The sequence below is a fragment of the Hippocampus comes genome, unplaced genomic scaffold (genome assembly GCF_001891065.2).
Source record: "Hippocampus comes isolate QL1 unplaced genomic scaffold, H_comes_QL1_v1.1 scaffold255, whole genome shotgun sequence".
In the NCBI taxonomy this organism is placed as follows: Eukaryota; Metazoa; Chordata; class Actinopteri; order Syngnathiformes; family Syngnathidae; genus Hippocampus; species Hippocampus comes.
The window spans coordinates 639,933-656,344 of NW_017806034.1; the positions used below are offsets into that span (position 1 = coordinate 639,933).

Genomic DNA, 16,412 nt, shown 5'->3' on the forward strand with positions numbered 1-16,412 from the left:
ATAGGCTCCAGCACGCCCCGCGACCCTTGTCTGGATAAAGCGGTTCACAAAAGGGATGGATGGATTTATTGACCACTGGTAGTCCAGCTACATTTGAATATGCCACTGACACAATACACCTACAGGGTATCATAGAAAAATTTACTTGTGAAACAGTTCACATCTTCTATAATCAGTTCAGAGTCTGGTCCCTGATCCTTCAGATATTGGTGATGTTGAAGCAGGGAGGGTCTCCAAGGGTTTATCCCAAAGATGTCAGATGGCTTGCGGACCAGGGGTCTGTCTTTGTCCGCATGGACTTAACACTGCAAATGAATCACAAGACGAACTCCAAATCCAGACCAGTCCACCAGACTTCCAAACAAGAACTTTAGTAGTTTGGAGTCCAAACCCATTGTTGGGATTGGACTCCTACCCTCATAACACAAGAGACGTCACAGAGACTCATTTAGGCTTTTCTTGTAGCTCTATCAACAAATAATGGAGATCATGGATTCTTCATGCAGTATTTTTATAAAGGCTGTACAGTTCCACAAACATGATCATCCGTGTGTTATTGGAATCAACGATGGTATAAATATTGGCGCATGTCTCTGCCCTGTGATTGACTTGTGACCATTCCAGCAATGGTTGGCCTTTTATTTGGTAGCTTTACCTTCAGTAGGGTTTTACCCGATACAATATCCAACTCTTAACACCACTATCACATTGCAATTGTAGGAACCTTGAATACTATACAAAAATGCATTACTACAGCTATTCTGGAGCAGTTCAAAATCAATGATTATCTCAGAGACTAATTTCCTTCCTCAAACACACCTGATTCAAATTTTCAGAATCATTATTGAGCTCCTGCAGAGCTTGATGATTAGCTGATCATTTGAATTAGTTGTGTTGGAGAGCATAACATCTAAAATGTGCAGGAATCTGGCCTTCAACGACCTGAGTTTGACACCTGTCATTGAATAGCATGGAAAAACACATTTAAATAAAATATATCATACTTTCAGACATGCAGATTATTCAATGTATTGTGTCCAGATCACTGGAGATATGTTTTGCTCATCAAACAGTTTTGCTCTTACCAACTAAACAGCATGGGAAGCGCTACAAAATGAACAAAACAGACTTGAGAATAAATTTCATGAAACAGAATCTAGGGTGTACATGGAGGTCAGTGCTTCTGACGATGTTTAGATCACCACAGGCCTAATGTCCTATCTATTTCGCCCCATGTTAGCAGGAATAGTCAAGTCTACCAAGTCAAGATTCAATGTCATCACATAATTAGATAACATTCTAATTTTCCTTCTAACATGTTTCTCGAACGATGACCAATGCAGATAAATCGACAGCAGCCTATCATGGGAGACATGATGATTGGCGTGCAAAAGATTGGACAGAAATGTAAGTCTTCTGCGGAGGACGATCGCTCATCTACCCCTATCCCTGACATTGTCCATTATCTGATAGAACTTCAAAAATAAGATTAGCGAAAACAAAAAAAAAAGATAGCAAGTGTGAAGCAAATCAAAATACAATGTATATCAAAAATTGCAGATATTTTCAATTTTATTTTTTTCTGGTTTCTATCAAACTTGCCGAGGTTGGCATCTCTCCAGGTTCTAGAAATCATCCTCCATTTCCAAATCATTCTCCAAGGGGAGCACGGGTAACATGTTCCGCTGCATTGCGTAGTGAGTCACATTGTGAAATCCGGACATCACACAGCAAGTCAAGGCGTTTCGTGAGATCCTCATGTCGCTGGCCGGAGACCACAGACCAGTGGTGAGGTCATAGTACTCCACTTGCTTGGTGGTGGAGACTCCACTATAACCACCGACTACAAAGAGGCGATCCTCCACCACTTCGATGCCAAAGTTGCTTCGGGGGCATTGCATGGAGGGCATCAAGATCCAATTGTTGGTTTGTGAGTTGTAGGCCTCGGCGCTAGCCAGGCGGTCGTCACCATCATATCCGCCGACCTTCACAAGGGAAAGGCAAGAATTTGAAATGGTTTCAAAATAGAAGGGAGAAGCTAAGATTCGAGAAGCTACACTTACTGCATAAACATGGTCAGCATAGCCAATGACTCCGATGCCACTACGACGGCTGTTCATGGGGGCCATCAGTGTCCAATCGTTGGTCTCTGGGTTGTAATATTCTGCTGTTCGCAAGAACTCATTTCCATTAAAACCTCCACAAATATACACCTGAAACCAAAGGGGAGATTATGGATGAATTAAAGCAGAGGTGAGCAAACCTTTTGAGTCCAGGATTCTTTACAGGGAAGGATTAGTTTGGGGTTTTTTTGTTTTTTAATTTCCAAGGAGCCCTCATACATACAACAACAGGTAACATATGCTCTGGTTTCATCCACTGTTTTTGTTAATATAAAATATTGCTATGCCACCATAATTTTAGCTTCAGAAATTTCACCTGAAACCTGAAATATCCATATTTTTTAAAATATGAATATTAAAATGTGTTTATATATTATACAATTTATTACAAATTTTATGGAGCCAGAACCTCTGCCTCACAGGGGACCTCCCTGGGCACCCCAGTTTGAGAACAGCAGACATTGCTAATCTCTGCCTACCTTGTCATTGAGGGTTGTGCAGCTGGCATTGCTCCTGTGTTCATGCATGCTGGCAATAAGAGTCCATTGGTTGGTCTCAGGCGTGTAGCACTCTGCTGTCTTGAGTCGTAATCGTCCGTCATAACCTCCTACTGCATAGATGGAGCCCTTTAGAACTGTCACACTCACGTAGCATCGACGAGAGTGCATGGGCGCCACCTCCTGCCAGGTGTGCGTTTTCAGGTCAAACCGGCTGACGGTATTGTAGTGTTCTGCCCCGTCAAATCCTCCCACGCAGTAGATGGAGTCATTGAGAAAGACGGCACCGCAGTACGCTCGGGGCTGTTGCATGTGTTCCACCAAATATTCCCAACAATCAGCTTGCACATCGTACGCCTCGATAAGGTGCGTCGGATTGGCATCGCTCCAGCCACCTATTGCCAAAAGGATGGCAGAAGGCAGGCGAGGTCGGGCCACCAGGTTGGAATACCCAAACACGGATTTGGTTTTCATGTATTGCATCACTCGAGTGGCAAATATGACCATCTCCAGGCATTTTGTGCTACTCTGCACGAGTTGATTGGTCAGCACGTTGATGGTGATGAACTCCTGACTAGTCAGAGCTAGACGGACCTACAGGGCAAAAGGAAGTAAATAAACATATTACTGTGTGAATGTTTAGAACAGTGGTTCTTAACCTTATTAGAGATACTGAACCCAACCAGTTCATATGCTCATTCATCGAACCCTTCATTCCTGAAAAATAAAAATTTAAGAAGTGTTCCTTCAGTTTTGCTGATGCGAGACCAGAGTTGCTCAACTTGGCATGACAAATGATGCAAATAGGATGCTGAGTCCCATCACGTTCCGTGATGCATGTGAATCCATGTGGTACATATTCGTCCGACCACTTAGGTTTTTTTTTTTTTGTTTGTTTTTTTTTTGCTCGACATAGTTGACGTACTATCACTACAGTCACACGTTGACGTCTGAGCGACCTAAATTTCCCGAAGTACTGATTGGACAAGCAATGTAATGTGATGTGATCATCTGCAGCCAGTGATGGCCAACCAGGCGTGTCATAACTAATTGACATGTTGAGTCGGGTGTATCTTAACCTCCATGGCAGAGGCTCCGTTGAACCCCTGAAACCGATTCACCTAACACTGCCAATAACACTATGACTACTAAGCAAATGCTGTAAATCACAGTTGTTGGCTCCATGTCAGGGTCAGCTTAGAACAGATTGCGCTTGTTTTGATTCGGAATGTGGAGGTGAGATTTTGCCACTGCTTAGTTCAAGGGCAGATCAGTTTGAAAGGGAAACAGCCCTAATTTTCAATGTAAAACCTCTTTCAAACTGTGATGATCAAATATTTTTTTCTGCAGTTTCTCTGCAGCTCTTACTAAATGCACCCACCATGGCCAGGTGGTTGGCGACAGGTGTGCTAAAGCACCTCTTTTGTGTTGCAGTTCTAGACCGGATGTGGATGTTGACTTACTTTGGCCAGAAGCGATTGCATGTTTTTGCCTCGCTCCACAGGAGCATGTGCGATCCAGTGAAGGATGGCATCGTAAACAGTATTCTCCTTTACGATCAGGTCATCTCTGTCCAGGAGGTTACAGAACTCCTGCATGGAGAGTTGCTGCAATTCATTTGAGCTTGCGACAGCCTCAAAGTGGTACAGGACATAGTGGTAGGCATTGAGCTGCAGTTCTGGGGTGTTGCAATTTTTACTGAGCTGCCAGATGCTGATGCAATTCTCTGGGCAGAGTTGCTCTGTTAGAAATGTAGAACAGGTCTGAATGATGCCTGTTATAGTGAACTTATCAGCTGCTATCAACAAGTCCGTGACATTCTCCTCTGACACAGACATAGAGCCAGTGTATACAAAGTCAATGAGAAGTTGCATTAAGGTTGGCGTCAGACCCTGTATGACATAGAACTTCTGGTCTGGGGTTGAGTGACGCTGGAAAAGTTCTCTAAATATCAGAAACAGAGATTATATTCAACATGTTTTCAATTTGGGGGACTCATTGTATTGCATTCTCTGACCATAGATCAACTCACAAAAAGTACAGGCTGCTGTTGCAAAGGACTATCTTGTGGATGTGAAACTCAACTTTGTCAACTACGATGACAGCATCAATAAGTTTTCTTCTCAGACGCAGTTCATTGTACACAGAGCCAGACTTGTATGAAAATGCACCATTGCTACTCATCTTGAATACATTGCCATTTCTTGTAACAGCTTCGGCTTCTGCTCAATCGCAGCAGGAGTCTAGAAGGACCTCCATAATAACATCATGGTGGCATTCTGAGTCAAAAAGCCACCATCGACATCGGCAGTGACATCATCCGCATCATAAAACCTGCAGTACTTTAATTGTAAAGAAAACAATGGTGGGTTTGGACTTTCTAAACCAAGATTGTGTTTCTACCGATGGTGAGACGAAGATTCAAGAGTAATGAAACTTTCCCAATGATATATTAATCTCTAATGTTGTCACTTGCTTATGTTGAGTTTAGAGCCAGGGTTAAAATAATTCTGGTGGTCACCACTTCAACAAAATCCTCAGTAGACAGAGTAAACTTCAATGGAGTAGCACAGGGGAGGCTTTTCAACAGGGTCTGTCCGAACACTGAGCGACTTCGAAGACCTGGAAAGAATCAGGTTTTCTGCTGTTGAAACTGCAGACGCATACCAGCTGACAAAGTTTGACCTCTGTCAGGGTGACACCAAAAGGGGAAGCTGGACACTGCTTGCTATGTTTTGCACAGCAACAGAAGACCTGCTGACCTTGATTCTGGACATTGCATTGCTTGTAATAGAAACTCCTACACAAATTGATGCTGGGAATACATAGAGGAAAAGTATACAAAAACAGATGATGATGAAGGGATACAGGTTTTCAAAAGGTGTTGCCTGGGTTGAAAGGAGATGTGGATCAGGTTTCTTCCCCCAGAGTAGCCTTATTTGAATTATTCTTGCTTTTGAACAATGGACAACGAAATTCTGGGTTCTTCCTTTGAAATGAATTGAAATGTCATCAATCACTTCCATTTTAATAAAGGGAAAAAACATCACAAAATGTGGTCATACGAATATAAGAGAACATTCATAAATAATTGGATTTTATAATGTGAAATTAAGCCAAAGGTCACACAGATATGTAGCTTCATTAAGGGGAGGGTCAGAGCGACATCACATTTCCGGCTGTTTGTCCCATTTGTTCAATGGTTGAAAGTGCATCAGTGGCTGTAGCTTTACTTTTTTTCAAAGTTCATTTGAGCGGAGGTGTAAACGAAGCTTGCTTGTGACAGAAAAAAAACCTCTAAATTTGGGACACTCGTAACACATGGTAACACAGTAATTTATTGACTCCCTGGAAGGCATTTTGCGTCAATTCATTAGTGTCCATATTTAAAAAAACGGAATAAAAATATGGTTCAACACAAGTTTCAAGGTTGTTTATGTCTTGTAGTTTCTCTCTTGTACTGAAGCAGTTTTACAGTTTCTTTCACTTTTCAGCATAATGCTCCTGAGTCTGGCTTAGTCCTCAATAGTCAGCATTTCATCTTCCAAGCTTAGCAAAGGTAGATCGTTACGGAGCATAGCATATTGGGCTATGTTGCGAAGTCCAGACATCACACAGCAAGTCAACCCGCTTCGAGAGACCCCCATGTCACTGGCTGGAGACCATAGACCGGTGGTGAGGTCGTAGAACTCCACCAGCTTGGTTGGGGAGACGCCGTTGTAACCCCCGGCAACAATGAGGCGATCCTCAACAACTTCTATGCCGAAGTTGCTTCTGGGGGATTCCATGGGGGGCAGGACGATCCAGTTGTTAGTAAGGGGGTTGTAGGCCTCGGCACTGGCTAGACGGATGTCACCATCATAACCTCCAACCTTCAAAAGCACAATTAAGAGAGGAGACATTTTTTAACAGCAAAGCCACTCATCGGGTGTTTTGTAGAGTTACAACATGGTGAACCCGAACCATTTGTACACCTCTGTAACGCACTAAGTTGCCACAGTTGGTGCAAAAACCCTGGCTAATTAGAAAGTAATAATTGGTGTCAAATAAGTATGTTTCAGTCATACATTTAGAACTGTTCAAAAATCTTTACATGTCAGGGAGTAGCTAGGTTTAAAACTGGTACCGTTAGTTTTTATGGCATGCGTATGTTCTTTTTTAGAAATCAAATTGTAAACCATTTAATTTTAAGTGGAATGTAAGATGACTTTGAAATTATATTAAAACTTTGTGGGGTGGTAATTGGTGCCAGAGTTAACGTTGAACTATTAATGTAGGCAATTCTGTATTTTTCTAAGGATGTGGGTCCTTTTGCTATTCACAGCAGAGTTTACTGTAGGGTTGTCCTATTCCTGTCCTCGAGGGCCTCTACACAGCATGTTGTGGATGTCTCCCACCTCCAACACATCTGATTCAAATGATCATGATCCTTATCAGACTTCTCAGAGCTTGCTGATGAGCTGATCATCTGAATCAAGTGGGAGACATCTCAAACATTCTGGATGGAGGCCCTCGAGGACAGGTGTTGGACAACCCTGGTTTACTGTATTATGATATGCTACTTACTGCATAAAGATGGTCAGCATAGCCAATGACTCCGGTGCCGCTGCGACGGCTGCTCATGGGGGGCATCACTGTCCACTCATCAGTCTCTGGGCTATAATATTCTGCTGTTTGCAAGAACTCATTTCCATTAAAACCGCCACAAATGTACACCTGGAACCACATGAAGGTGACTAGCCGATTAAAGCAAGGTCAGCAAAACACAAATGCACCTTCCTGAGCTCAGTTACCTTGTCATTTAAGGTGGTGCAGCTCGCATCGCTCCTCAATTCATGCATGCTGGCGATAAGAGTCCACTGATTTGTCTCTGGCCTGTAGTACTCCGCTGACTTTAGTCTCACACGTCCGTCATGGCCTCCGATCGCATAGATGCACCCATTTAGCACTGTGACGCTTACATAGCATCGGCGGAAGTGCATGGGGGCCACTTCTCGCCAGGTGCGCGTGTTGAGGTCAAAGCGGCTGACAGTGTTGTAGTGTTCCGCCCCATCGAAGCCCCCGAGGCAATAGATGGAGTCATTCAGAAAGACGGCCCCGCAGTACGAACGGGGTTGATCCATGTCATCTACCAGGTAACCCCAGCAGTTGGTGTGCACGTCGTAAGCCTCGATACGATGTGCTGAGTTTCGGCCATTGCGACCACCGATGGCCATCAGGATGGTGGAAGGCAGGCGAGGACGGGCAACTAGGTTGCAAAATCCAGACACGGAGTTGGCGGTCATGTGACGTATAATTTTGATTGCGAAAGCCACCATCTCCAGGCATTCGTTGCTACTCTGCACCAGCTGATTGGTCAGCACGTTGATGGTGATGAACTCCTGACTGGTCAGAGCCAGACGGACCTACAAGTCATAAGAAGACACTAGTATATATCATTCATTGAGGAATTAGGTACCATTTTTGTTAGTGTTTTTGACAGTTCGGGAACCAAGTTGTAGGTTTGATTCTCGTTCAGTTGAGCCCAGCACAGAGGGATTGAAACCGAAATGAGACCAAGATTTTCAGGGGTTAACATTAAACCAAGACTAAAATCGTAGCTGATTGACACAAGTACAAACTAAGACCAGAGCAGGGTGAGTCCAGCCCAAAACTTGTGGTTGAAATTGAATGAAACCAAGATAATATAGCAGGTTGAGACAAAATGAAGACTAAGACATTGAGGAGTTGAGAACGTGTTGACTAAAAACAAAGCAGGTAGAGACAATGACAAGACCCAGATTTTCATGGGGTTGAGGCCAAGCTGAGACCAAACCAGTGAGACTCACTCAAGATCAAGAAGGTATTGAGTTTGAGATGAGACTAAGACCAAATGTAAGTTGAGATCACGTTGAGAACCAATCCAGGTTTAGACTCATACAGATCTACAAACACAGACAACTAATTTTGGGGTGGTTTTGATGATTTTCAATTACAGCTGTAAATGTATCCAGTTCATAGGTAACGCCTTGCTGTATCTGACATTTTAGTGTTGACTAGGTCTTTTGGTCCCTTATGTCTTAGTCCACAAGACCAAATAAAAATGTGATTGAGATGAGATCTTGAGGCCTTCGGACTGGCCTTATGTCCAAGACCGACCCTCATGTACTTACAGTCCTTATAAGGACATCAGGTTATTTTTCATTGACAGGCCTCATACCATTACAAACAAAATGTTTTGCAGATTGCAACCACACCACACTCCCAACATGATGTCAAAGGGGTTGACTTACTTTTGCGAGGAGCACAGCCACATTTTCTTCTCGTTCTCGGGGGGCATGTGCTATCCACTGGAGTATGGCCTCGTAAACCGTGTTTTCCTTTTTCACAATCAGGTCATCCCGGTCGAGGATGTCACAGAAGTCTTGCATGGGGAGTTGCCACAACTCATCCGACATCGCAACCTCCTCAAAATGGTACAGGATGTACTGGTGGGCATTGTCCTCTAGCTCTGGAGTGTGGCAGTTCTTTGTGAACTGCCAGATCCCGATGCAGTTCTCCGGGCAGAGCCGTTCTTTTAGAAATGTGCAGCAGGATCGAACGATGCCAATGACGTTGAACTTATCGGCCGCAATCAACAAGTCCTGTACGTTCTCCTCTGTCACAGACACGGACCTGGTGTATGCGAAGTCAATGAATAGCTGCATAAAGGGAGCCGTCAGACCATGTACAGTGTAGACCCTCTGGTCTGGGGAGGACCAACGTAGAAAGAGGGCTCTGAAAAGGACAGAGAACAGGATATTTTGGTGGGAGCAAGTCACATATGCTCAAGTCATAAGTTAAGTCTGAAGTTACAAAGGCAAAACTCGAAGCGATTAAGTCGAGTCCCAAATAAACTTAAAGCAAGTCACGTCGAGTCATTTCTTGGGTAAAGAAAGTCAATTTAAGTACTATGATCTCTCAGTCACAGCTTGTTTATTTACACATTGGCCGCGGCAGTAGGCTATATTATAGTTGTCTGTACTTACACATTTGGAATTGAGTACAATTTTAAGGGTTCTCAAACCACTATTGTCTGGTTCTTTACTGTCACTTATTGAAAACAAGTGTGATAATCTTCAGATCTCTCTCCATAATGCTTCCTCCATGAGGTGCCACCTGAACTCTGCGTCATAGCATACTGATGGGTAGCCAGATTTGCATGCACTACACAAGTGCAGATTTCCAAACTGGCAAGGCTTGTCAAGTTTCAGCCAAGCAATCATTATTATTGGTGACTTCAGTCTGACCCTAGGCAAGTCATGTGATGCAAATCCCCTACCTCTGGTCAATAATAACGTGAGATGAGAGCAACTCACCCAAAGTATGGGCTGCAGTTGCACAGGATGATCTTATGGATGTGAAACTCGACTTGATCGACCGTAATGACGGCGTCACTCAGTTCTCTCGTTAGGCGTAGTTGGTTGTACACGGAGCCAGACTTGTATAACAACTGTCCATCGTAACTCATCTTGAATTTGTTGCCATGTCTTCAACGCTTTCGACTTCTGCCGAAGCCTCAGCGGAAGTCGCATAGTAAACCGTAGAATGCTGTAGGTAGGGGGAGACTTCTGCATTTACATCATGGTGGCATTCTGTGTCAAAAGCCATGTTGGCCATCTGCGGTGACATCGTCCACATCATCAAGGCCTCTGTGCTTTTCATTTAAAGCAAGCATCACTGGCTTCAACTATAAAAAGCCCAATGATACAATATTTGTAACACCATAATAACCATATCCAATATTCAGTCTCACACCAAAGACATTAGACACACCAAAAAGTGAGTTGTGAAGAATTTGGTTTGCCAGAGTTGCTACCTTAAGTGTAGACAAGAAAAGACAGGGTCTCTAAATCTGGTGTTGGAATAAGATATTTCAAGCCAAACGGTGTGGAAACTAGACTCCAAAACTTTAAAACCTCCGTAAATATTAAACATCTGTAAATATTAAATTTCTAATCCCATGTATACCTTGTTCTGTATCAGTCTTACAAAGATAATAGTCGTCCCACCAAAAAGTAAGTTAAGAATATCATAATTTGCCTTGCCACCCATTCACTGCCAACCTTTTCCGTTTGCATATTTGGTATCGAGAGCCATGAATAGCAGTGAATGAGCAACCTAAGATGTGATCAAGGAGAGTGCCTGGAATTGGACATGTAATGAGACATTTTCTGAGCCACCATTGTGGAAATTGCTGACGAGCAGTGGTGGCTTAAATGGCGCCCCGACCCAGACCCCTTAATGGCGGCCAAAATCCCACCACAATTTCTTCCTCCTTGTCATCCTCAATGGCAGAGACAGCTGAAATACCAGTCACTTCCTCTGTATGCCAGATAGATGCAGTAAAAAAAGAGATTTGGTTTAACACAAATTAGAACGAAGATATTTTGCCTCTCATCCGAGGCCTCATCGGTTTAAGCAACGAGGCTTGGTTAGGGCAGCACCAGCCAGAGTTGATGTGGAAAACCCAAATGTTTAAGCTCTAAGTTGGAAGCATGCAGAACCACCACAAATGGTTACATTCTTTTGGTATGCAAAACCTCCATTGATGGTTGTGGTCGTGATGTGATGTTGTGCAAACACTTTTGACTTGAATCCCTCAGCTAAGTAATGGGGGAAAATACAGTAGATCAGTAGATTGTAGATCAGTTCTATATCAGTCTTTTACAAAAGCACAAAATGTATCTCCAAATAAACATTTTATTGATCCCTAAATAAGATAATTCTCTCAAATGTTCACATATCAGTGTAAATATAATAAAGTATGACTCAGCATATTTTGTTGTAATGACTTTTTTCATCTTTTATTCATTTTTCCCTCTTGGTTGCGTTGACGTTTTCAGTCGGGTTCTGAGGGCAGTTGATACTTCAAATTTAGATATCATCATCCATTTCTGCCATATCTTCTTCCAGGAAGAGCAATGGTAGATCGTTTCGAATGATAGCACATTGCGTCATGTTGTAGAGTCCGGTCATCACACAACAAGTGAGACCGCTACGGGAAATCCGCATGTCGCTGGCCGGAGACCACAGACCAGTGGTGAGGTCATAGTACTCCACATGGCTGGTGGTGGAGACGCCGTTGTAACCCCCAGCAACAATGAGACAATCCTCCACTACTTCAATGCCAAAGTTGCTTCGGGGGCATTGCATGGGGGGCAACACGATCCAGTTGTTAGTTTGAGGGTTGTAGGCCTCGGCACTGGTCAGACGGACTTCACCATCGTAACCGCCAACCTTTAGAAGCAGCTTAATTAATCTTTTCACCACTGAAATAACCTCAAATTTGTTCAGTATACAGAGTTAAATCGGTTAAAAATATATTCGCTTTTATTCTTGCAGACCTCTTCTAGTTATGTAAAAATGTCCCAATTTGTGTCCAAATATTTGTGACCAAATACATCTTATGTCCATATTTAATTGAAATTTGTGTGTATTTATTCAAAAATGCATGTCCAAAAATTTGAGACCTAAGATTTTTTTTTACTTCAAAATACTGTCCAAACATAAGTGCAAAACTCTGAAAATGTGTGTCAAATGTTACATTTACCCCAAACTGATGTAAATGTAGTCGAAATGTATATCCAAGATTAATATCCTAAAATGTGTGGCCAAAATTTGGCTGACAAAGATTTGTGTACAAAGGTCTTGAAAAATTTGGACATTTTGGTCACACATTTTGGATGACACAATGTTCGGTCAATTTTGGGACACCAAATTTTGTACAAATTTCAGATTGTCGTACACTGTACTTACTGCATAAACATGGTCAGCAAACCCAATGACCCCGACGCCACTGCGACGGCTGCTCATTGGGGCCATCACTGTCCACTCGTTGGTCTCTGGGCTGTAATATTCAGCCGTTTGCAGGGGCTCGTTTCCATTAAAGCCGCCGCAAATGTAAATCTGGAGTCACATGGTGTGACGGGTGGTGAATTCGAATAGGCGTGGATGACAGACAGCCAAATTCAGTTTCCACTCACCTTGTCATTGAGAGTGGTGCAGCTGGCATCGCTCCTCTGTTCGTGCATACTGGTAATAAGAGTCCACTGGTTGGTTTCTGGCGTGTAGTACTCCGCAGTTCTCAGTCTTACATGTCCGTCATAGCCCCCTAATGCAAAGATGCAGCCATTTAGCACCGTGACGCTCACATAGCACCGGCGAGAGTGCATAGGCGCCACTTCCTGCCAGGTGCGCGTCTTCAGGTCAAAGCGGCTGACAGTATTGTAGTGTTCCGTGCCGTCAAAGCCACCCAGACAATAGATGGCGTCATTGAGAAAGGTGGCGCCACAGTACGCTCGGGGTTGGTCCATATTGTCAAACAGATAGTCCCAACAGTTGGCGTGGACATCATACACCTCGATGCACTCGGTGGCACTTGGACCGCTCCAGCCACCAATGGCCAGCAGGATAGCGGAAGGCAGGCGAGGACGGGCCACCAAGTTGCAGTATGCAGACACAGAGTTTCTCGCCATGTGACTAATGACGCGTGACGCAAAGGAGACCATCTCCTGGCATTCACGGCTGTTCTGCACCAGCTGGTTTGTCAGCACGTTGATGGTAATGTACTCCTGACTGGTCAGTGCAAGACGGACCTAGAGTTGCAAGAAGATTTTTGGGGTTGTCACACAAGTCTTATTTATACAGATGACCATTGTCAGGGTTTTGTCAACTTAAGTATTGAGAATAGGAAGAATTTGTTCGAGTGTGCATGATCAGTTCTTTGGCAAATTTGACAAGGAAGGGCTCCTCCATTGGTGCAGTTATCAATCGGGGTGCAATCGGGTGTTGTTAAATTTTTGACATGGGTGGGGACCAATTGTTGATGATGATGTTGGAGGGATCCATTGTTTGGCATAACGTTACCACCAGGGTGTTTGGGTGCAATCAACTAATCAGTAAAGTTATCAAGGGGACAATGGGTTGTTTGGCAGAATAATTGTTTGAGGAAGTTGGAATGAATTTCTGTTACGCGTAAAGTGTTATTTGCCATGGCAAGATGTTTTCAAAGTCAGTGTGAGTAATTGTCCCGTGAAGTTGTCAAAAGTGGTTTCCAGATTGTCCGGCATAAAGATGTCAACGGGGATTACAATCAATTTTTCCGCAGAGTTGTCTAGTAAGTCATTGGCGGGCTCATGATCAGTTGTTCGGCGAGTGCACTGGAGGACTGATTGTTGAGTAGTAAGCTGTCAACTGGAATGTTGACTGCCTACTCTATATGGGGGCTCAGTTAGTTGTTAGTTTTGGATAGTCTTGACTACCATGTCACTTGAACCCTGATGATTGTAGTTTGTTTTTGCTGTGGTTAATGTAACTGCAGTTTACCTTGGCTAGGAGCACCGGCATGTTTCTGCCCCGCTCCCAAGGCTCTTGTGCAATCCAGTGTAGGATGGCCTCATAAACGATATTCTCCTTTTTCACTATCAGGTCGTCTCTGTCGAGCATGTCACTCAAATCCTGCATGGAGAGTTGCCGCAGCTCATCCGAGGTAGCAACCTCCTCAAAATGGTATAAAATATAATTGTAGGCATTGCTCTGCAGCTGAGGGGTGTGGCAGTTCCTCGTGAACTGCCAGATGCCGATGCAGTTCTCCGGGCAGAGCTGTTCTGTTAGAAACGCGCAGCAGATTTCGACAATGCCTATGACGTTGAATTTGTCAGCGGCTATCAACAAGTCCTTGACATTGTCCTCTGTCACCAACACACAACCGGTGTACGCGAAATCAATGAAGAGCTGCATTAAGTGAGCTGCAAGACCTTGGATGGCATAGACCTTCTGGTCTGGAGTGGACCAACGTAGAAAGAGGGCTCTGAGCATTGGGGACACAGACAAAAGATTTCAACATTTCTTAAAACGTACTAATGAGCGATGACCAGCGTTCTTAAATTTGGAGGGGGGGGGGGTGGTTGAGAAACTTTTTTTCCAAGCACTCCCTTATAATGCTAACACCCGTAATTGTCAGATCTACCCCTAAAGGATTTTAAAAGTTGTAATGCTGCGATACAAACTTTTGGGGGTCGAGGGGGGAATGTTGTGAAAAAATAAAAATGTAAAACATGTACATTGTCAGATTTGTGGGGCATCTCAGAGCTTTTAATTGGTCAAAAGTTGATTTGGAAAAAATTGTTTTACTTGCTTTGTCCTCTTACCCCAGTTTGAGAACCAGCGTGTTAACATGCAGTGTTAATCTCAAAATGAAGACATTGACAAATGCTCAGCAAATGTTCAACTCAGACCAGGTTTTACATTTGTGAGGGATGCACTCACCCAAAATACGGGCTGCAGTTGCACATGATGATCTTATGGACGTGAAACTCCACATGGTCGACTATAATAAGTGCGTCGCTGAGACCTCGGGTCTGTCGCAGTTCATCGTACACACATTCTACGCACTTGCTTGTAAGTCTACCTTCCACGCAATTCATCTTGAATTTTGACCATTTCGTGACACTTTGGAGTCCTGCCGGGTCGCGGCACAAATGACATGCAGCAAGGGAACTGGGTGGCGTGCCGCAAGATTGGGTCATGCCATTACATCCCAATGATGTCCTGTGTCAAAAGCTCCTTGACGCATCATCAAAGCGCCCCCATGTCAGAATTAAGGAAAACATCACTGGTCCACAATTGTTTCATGCCCAAAACTGCAAACAACAAATTTGTAACAAATTCAAGCCAAAGAAGACCGCCAAAGTTAAACCACGGCAACTGACTCTTGGTAGTGAGAGACATTTCAACTTAAACAGTGTTGTCCTCAAGGACAGTCCCTTCTTTGTCGGTGCGTTGCAAACGAATTGCTGACTCTGGACCCGTAGAGGCTGACCTCCTGTGTTCCGTGTTGGGGTTTGTTGGTTTCTCTAATCAAGAAGTCACTGCACTCCTCACCAAACTACGCTTAACTGAACTGCATTAACAACATTACTGAGGTTGCTTTTGCCTTTGGGGTGCAACAGCTTGATCTGAGGGCATAGGGTTAGGGAGATGGAGGTCAAAAAATAGGTCTGATCTGTGTGGGTAGGTTTTCTGTGGACCTCACTATTGAGGCTTCCGTCCTTGGTTGCTCATTTTTCGCAGTTCAAAAGCAGCAATGATATGTCTGACGTCTTCCCGAGTGAAACTCAACTCATCTTTGTTGATAAGGCGCTTTTGCAACCGCTGCAACTGTAACAAAGCGGGTTATGTGAGAGAATCACTGAAATGCTCAAACTGTGCATAATCTTACAGTGGCTTCAACATTTTTACAACACCACAGTACATTTTTGAAGTAGTTTTGTATTTTTATTCAAAGAAAAAAAAGACTATAAAATGGAAATATGAAAATATAACAAAACATCCTAAGTACACGTAAAGACTAGCTTCTAACGCCGCCAGTAACAGCCTAGTAATATCACTTTCTTAGGGTGCCAAAACTAAAAGGTTTGGCAAAAATGTACAGAAAGGGGGAAAAAAAAACAGATGCCTGACAATGCAATGTACAGAGCCGATGCCATTTACGGTGCCTGGCTGTCAAGTAGTATAGTTCATGAACTCAAGCAACAATTGTGAAAAGATTGTAAATTGATTTGTTGGTGAATTGTGGTTACATTTAAGAGATTCCACCTTCATTGCTCAATAATTTTTTTTCACTTCAGTTGGTTGTCTAGGGCAGGGGCCCCCAACCTTTTTTGCCCCACGGACCGGTTTATGTCAGACAATATTTTCAGGGACCGGCATTTAAGGTGTGGTGGAAATAATACAACAAAATAATATGGTATGAGCTGCATGAAAACTGTGG

General features: G+C 43.5%; 3 protein-coding genes across 4 annotated transcripts; all 3 read right to left on the reverse strand.

Annotated features, from left to right (window-relative positions):
* Nucleotides 1-494: 494 nt before the first annotated feature.
* Nucleotides 495-4,931, reverse strand: LOC109529509 (kelch-like protein 10). Its single transcript, XM_019892913.1, has 5 exons — nt 4,653-4,931; nt 4,084-4,564; nt 2,603-3,214; nt 2,064-2,213; nt 495-1,985 (listed from the first exon to the last, which is right to left on the reverse strand). The coding sequence occupies exons 1-5, from the start codon at nt 4,802-4,804 to the stop codon at nt 1,626-1,628; spliced, it is 1,755 nt and encodes a 584-aa protein (XP_019748472.1). The 5' UTR covers nt 4,805-4,931; the 3' UTR covers nt 495-1,625.
* Nucleotides 4,932-5,940: 1,009 nt separating this feature from the next.
* Nucleotides 5,941-12,511, reverse strand: LOC109529508 (kelch-like protein 10). Of its 2 annotated transcripts, none has more exons than XM_019892912.1 (5): nt 12,398-12,511; nt 8,893-9,376; nt 7,414-8,025; nt 7,187-7,336; nt 5,941-6,492 (listed from the first exon to the last, which is right to left on the reverse strand). In XM_019892912.1, exons 1-5 carry the CDS (start codon nt 12,406-12,408, stop codon nt 6,136-6,138), a joined length of 1,614 nt encoding a protein of 537 aa, XP_019748471.1. In that variant the 5' UTR covers nt 12,409-12,511; the 3' UTR covers nt 5,941-6,135. The 2 variants fall into 2 exon arrangements, with proteins under 2 accessions (XP_019748471.1, XP_019748470.1); XM_019892911.1 differs by lacking the exon at nt 12,398-12,511 and adding an exon at nt 9,958-10,132.
* On the reverse strand, nt 11,328-16,277 carry LOC109529507 (kelch-like protein 10). The gene is made up of 5 exons (XM_019892910.1): nt 14,909-16,277; nt 13,967-14,450; nt 12,625-13,236; nt 12,398-12,547; nt 11,328-11,878 (listed from the first exon to the last, which is right to left on the reverse strand). Exons 1-5 carry the CDS (start codon nt 15,166-15,168, stop codon nt 11,516-11,518), a joined length of 1,869 nt encoding a protein of 622 aa, XP_019748469.1. The 5' UTR covers nt 15,169-16,277; the 3' UTR covers nt 11,328-11,515.
* Nucleotides 16,278-16,412: the final 135 nt, after the last annotated feature.

What these genes read in the sequence shown, in the direction of transcription:
- LOC109529509 (XM_019892913.1), bottom strand. Translation starts at nt 4,804, where the DNA reads ATGAGTAGCAATGGTGCATTTTCATACAAGTCTGGCTCTGTGTACAAT. An exon ending in AACAGCAGCCTGTACTTTTT is followed by an intron (nt 4,565 to 4,652) that starts GTGAGTTGATCT and finishes TCTGATATTTAG; the next exon opens with AGAACTTTTCCAGCGTCACT. An exon ending in TGCAATCGCTTCTGGCCAAA is followed by an intron (nt 3,215 to 4,083) that starts GTAAGTCAACAT and finishes TTTGCCCTGTAG; the next exon opens with GTCCGTCTAGCTCTGACTAG.
- LOC109529508 (XM_019892911.1), bottom strand. Translation starts at nt 10,109, where the DNA reads ATGAGTTACGATGGACAGTTGTTATACAAGTCTGGCTCCGTGTACAAC. An exon ending in AACTGCAGCCCATACTTTGG is followed by an intron (nt 9,377 to 9,957) that starts GTGAGTTGCTCT and finishes TGTCCTTTTCAG; the next exon opens with AGCCCTCTTTCTACGTTGGT. An exon ending in ATGCTGACCATCTTTATGCA is followed by an intron (nt 6,493 to 7,186) that starts GTAAGTAGCATA and finishes GTGCTTTTGAAG; the next exon opens with GTTGGAGGTTATGATGGTGA.
- LOC109529507 (XM_019892910.1), bottom strand. Translation starts at nt 15,168, where the DNA reads ATGACCCAATCTTGCGGCACGCCACCCAGTTCCCTTGCTGCATGTCAT. An exon ending in AACTGCAGCCCGTATTTTGG is followed by an intron (nt 14,451 to 14,908) that starts GTGAGTGCATCC and finishes CCCAATGCTCAG; the next exon opens with AGCCCTCTTTCTACGTTGGT. An exon ending in GCACCACTCTCAATGACAAG is followed by an intron (nt 12,548 to 12,624) that starts GTGAGTGGAAAC and finishes ATGTGACTCCAG; the next exon opens with ATTTACATTTGCGGCGGCTT.